This window comes from Rutidosis leptorrhynchoides, chromosome 9 (genome assembly GCF_046630445.1).
Source record: "Rutidosis leptorrhynchoides isolate AG116_Rl617_1_P2 chromosome 9, CSIRO_AGI_Rlap_v1, whole genome shotgun sequence".
In the NCBI taxonomy this organism is placed as follows: domain Eukaryota; kingdom Viridiplantae; phylum Streptophyta; class Magnoliopsida; order Asterales; family Asteraceae; genus Rutidosis; species Rutidosis leptorrhynchoides.
The window spans coordinates 260,880,688-260,885,211 of record NC_092341.1 but is presented as its reverse complement, the minus strand read 5'-3'; the positions used below and the strand labels follow the sequence as shown (position 1 = coordinate 260,885,211).

Below are 4,524 nucleotides of genomic sequence, written 5' to 3'. Positions count from 1 at the left end.
TGGCAGAAAGTGTAGATCACCTTTATGTTAGACTGAGTTAGGAGATAGTCAGTTAACTGGTCCTGAGATTGTACATGAAACGACAGTAAAAATCGTGCAGATTCGAGAAAGAATGAAAATAGCACGAGATCGTCAAAAGAGCTATGCAGATCTTAAAAGGAAAGATTTGGAATTTCAGGTTGGAGATAAGGTTATGCTTAAGGTGTCACCTTGGAAGGGTGTAGTGCGCTTTGGAAAGAGAGGAAAGTTAATTCCAAGGTATATTGGACCGTTTGAGATTACCGAAAGAATTGGACCGGTAGCGTATAGGTTGAAACTACCACAGAAACTTAGCGAGATTCACAATACTTTCCATGTTTCCAATTTGAAGAGATGTTTATCAGATGAAAGTTTGGTAATTCCATTAGATGAAGTGCAAGTAGATCCTAAGCTTAATTTCATTGAAGAGCCTGCTGAGATTATGGATCGCGAGATTAAGCAACTAAAGCAAAGCAGAATTCTGCTGGTAAAGGTTAGATGGAATGCCCGAAGAGGACCAGAATTCACGTGGGAGCGTGAAGACCAGATGAGACTTAAGTATCCGCAACTGTTTCCCGAGGAGACGACTACGGCGGATGACCACTAAAATTTCGGGACGAAATTTTTCATAACAGATGGGTAATGTAACAACCCGACTTTTTCCGTTTACTATCGTTAATTGTCCGTTAAGTATTTAACGGTGATTGCTTAGATTTGTGTATTTAATAGAATTAAATACATACTTATTAGAGGAATGTTTGAATTAATATGTTATATTAATTTACGAACTTATTTCGGTTAGCGAAATAACTAGAAACGTTACGATTAAGTTTATCGTCTAGAAAACTTTTCAGTTTACGGAACTCAGAAAAACGACACAATAATTATTTACCATAATTATTGACTTTAAGAAAATTATTTTTAATTTATTATTTATTTAATGAATTAAACTCGGTGATTGCGTTTCAACGACTAGTTAATGTTCCGGAGACCCGGTACGATTAATGGCAACGAAACGGACCACGCGCTTATGAGTAATTTAGCAAAACCGAGCCCAGAACACCCCTAGGTGGGCCATTCGGTCGACCACCCCCCTTAGCACCTTAGAATTTGTGACTTGGGCTCAAGGTTGGAGATCTCGGATCTCGGGGAGATCTCGTTTAGACTTTTTTGAGGAGATCTCGGCATCTCGGATTAATCTCGGGGAGATCTCGGGCGTTGACTTTAGTTGACTTTTGAACTTTTATAATATAATAAATCATATAATAGGTGCATTTGAAGACTCAAATATTATACATATATAAAATATAAATAACATCACTAGCTAATCAGTAGGTGCAAGAGATTTAGAAGTTACTACAAATCTACAATGTAAAATAACATCAATAGCAATGTAAAATAGCTACCAACAATTATTACATATGAAATGGCATCATTAGTAGTAGAAAATCAGTAGCATCATTCTGCACAAATTACACCAAAAACACTAAACATCAAATGGCATTAACAAAACATAAAGTAGAATTCCATTATTCTTCAACATCGTAGAAGAGGTTGTCGTGTTCATATACTTGTTCAAGGATTTCAACTCCATCCGACTCGTATTCAAATTCTTCATTTACTTCCTCCACCTCACTCTCCGACTCAAAATCCTCGAAAAGATCCCGAGTTCTCACGCTTCTTCGAGGTGGTAAAGCTTCATTCACATCTTGTGCCTCCGCAATCAATTCTTCATCTAAAATCCAATCTTGTGCCTCACTTGCATCATTTCTCGATAATAGGGTATCATGTCCTCTCTCCCTCCTTCTTTTGTTTTTATCCAACAAATTTGCATTAAATTGAACATAAACAAGGTTGTTCAACTTAGATGGCCCTAGTCTATTTCTTTTTTTTGTATGCACCTGCAAAGTTAAGAATAGTATAATTAAAAAGGATAATTTAACATGTAATATATTATTTAAAACTTATAGTCACTAACTGCTTCAAAAGTGCTCCAATTCCTCTCACAACCCGATGAGCTCGTAGTTAAGGAAAGTATCCTTATAGCAACCCGTCTCAAATTAGGAGTGGAGGCACCAAAACTTGCCCACCAAAACTTGCCCACCAACTTGCTACAATTTAAAAGATAAATTAAATAAGTTGATAAATATAAAAAAACTAATAACTATTAATATTAATAATATAGTTTTATATGATATATGATACTTAATTGTATTACCCGGATCATATTTATCATCGTTCTTCTCACATCCTTTGAGTGCAAGTAACCGACTAAATTTTCCTTGTTTGCTTTTGTAAATCGGCAACTCCTCCAACACTATTAGTTTTTGCATCTCAAAATCATCGCAAAACATTCGCTCAATAACCTCAACAACCGCATCATTCGCAATTTCATCATTTTGAACACTTATATCATTATAAAAATAATAAGGGTTCAAAACATAAGCCGCCAAATGTAGGCTTGAATCTAATCGACCATCCATCTTAGTTAAGATGATATCCATGATAGGTTTAACTAAACTTTTTCTATTGTTCAAGGCATCCTTTATTTCTTGTATAGCCTTTTTGAGCTCACCATGTAGAAAACCCATGGAAGGCTTCCAATCCGCATCTACCATTCGTAAAATTTTGACTAAAGGTGCAAACACACTTAGGCAGCTTGTCACGCCGGCCCAAAATTTGTTATCATTCACCAACTTATAAACATCACCCCCCACCTTCGTCTTTGATGACTTACATGCTTCCCATTCGTTACTCGCAAACATTTGTCTTAATTGCCCTTTCTTATCAAGTAAACTTTGTAAAGTAAGAAAAGAGGAAGCAAACCTTGTAACTCCCGGTCTCACAATATCTCTTTTCTTCGTGTATTGCCGCATCAAAGCTAACGTTCTATGATGGGAGTAAATGAACACTGTTATTTTCCTTGCTTTATCAAGTATAGACTTATACCTTTGTTCCTTACCAATACCTTCAAAAATAAATAAACACTTATAAATAGTAGTAGTAGCAACATCAGTTTAATAGCAGCAGTTTTTTAGCAGTAGCAAGTAAAATTAACAGTGGTCTAGTAGCAGCAGTTTATTAGCAGCAGTTTAGTTGCAGACTGCATAAGTAGCAGCAGATTAGTAGCAGCAGTTTGGTTACAGCAGTAACAATGAAAGATAAAATAGCAACAACTTCAAGCATAAGTAACAATGTATAATAAATAATTTAGTAGCAGCAGTTTAACAGTAGTAGTTTAGTAGCAGCAGTATAAATAGCATCAGTAACAATGTACAATAAATAATTTATTACCTTCAAGCATAAGATTAATAGTGTGCGCCCCACACGATGTCCAAAATATTGTAGGTCGTTTCTCCCTCAACAACTTTGCCGCTCCCATATTATTTGAGGCATTGTCTGTCACAACTTGGACAACATTTTTGGGACCGACTTTCTGAATAAAACTCTCGACATAATCATATATGTGCTCGCTAGTGTGAGACTGATCAGAAGATTCTGTAGATGAGAGGAAAACGGTACCCGACTTTGAATTGACACATAAATTCATGATGCTCCTTCTTTTAGCATCAGTCCAGCAATCCGTCATGATCGAGCATCCATTTGCCGCCCATTCATCTTCATATAACTTCAAACGATTATTTGTTCTTTCCATCTCCCTTTTTAACAAAGATTCTCCCAACTCATATCTACTTGGAGGTTGAGCATTAGATCCAAATTGACCAACCGCCTCCAATAAAGCTTTGAAACTATCCGTCTCAATAGCGTGAAATGGAATCGCACATTCATAAACCCACCTAGCAATGTACTCCTTCACACGCATAAGTTGTTCTTTTCTCATAGCATTCTCAAGATTAGTTTGTTTACCCTTTCCCTTTTCAACGGATGTAAACTTGTCCATAGGACCAAAAGAACGTTGTGACTTCAATTCTCCAAACGATTCTTGCATCTCATCAAGGTCAATCGGGTTTTCCCTACGAATGTTTACTTCCTCTCTCAAATATCTATCATGATGTTGTTTAGCTTTCTTTTTTAAGTCTAGCACATCAAGAGCTTTTTGACATTTGTCTTTATCTACTTTTTTAGCTTTAGAACATGGTTGAACATTTCCCCTTACACCCGCGATGTGTTCTTTCAGTCTATGTATACCACCCGACATTTCCTTGCCACATAGTGTACATTTCACTCTTTGTAAATTGTTTGCATTTACCAAATACGCATATTTCCACCCAACATCATCAGATTTTCTCTTGAGTTCTTTACAAGCCGTAGTGTTAATCGATGGTCCCGTAGATGCTTCTGTCATTGAACTATAACTCTACAATTAAAAGAAACTCAATGTGATACACTACTATGATACACATAAGCTATACAACTATACAACATTATTATGAACCTGAATTATCATACACAGATTAAGCACAACTTCAAAGTTGTTGAGATAACTATAGGAACCACAAAGGTATGGATCATAGTATCATACACATACACTGGTACACTAAGTCA

General features: G+C 36.2%; 1 protein-coding gene across 1 annotated transcript; it reads right to left on the bottom strand.

Moving 5' to 3' along the window:
* Positions 1-1,342: 1,342 nt before the first annotated feature.
* Positions 1,343-4,324, bottom strand: LOC139868727 (uncharacterized). The gene is made up of 6 exons (XM_071857062.1): positions 3,313-4,324; positions 2,224-2,986; positions 1,997-2,129; positions 1,590-1,919; positions 1,438-1,481; positions 1,343-1,382 (listed from the first exon to the last, which is right to left on the bottom strand). Exons 1-6 carry the CDS (start codon positions 4,322-4,324, stop codon positions 1,343-1,345), a joined length of 2,322 nt encoding a protein of 773 aa, XP_071713163.1.
* Positions 4,325-4,524: the final 200 nt, after the last annotated feature.

Excerpts from the sequence above, each read along its gene's own strand:
- LOC139868727 (XM_071857062.1), bottom strand. The coding sequence starts at position 4,324 with ATGACAGAAGCATCTACGGGACCATCGATTAACACTACGGCTTGTAAA. Across the intron at positions 2,987-3,312 it reads TATTAATCTTATGCTTGAAG|GTATTGGTAAGGAACAAAGG; the intron begins GTAATAAATTAT and ends TTATTTTTGAAG. Across the intron at positions 1,920-1,996 it reads ATTGGAGCACTTTTGAAGCA|GTGCATACAAAAAAAAGAAA; the intron begins GTTAGTGACTAT and ends TTAACTTTGCAG.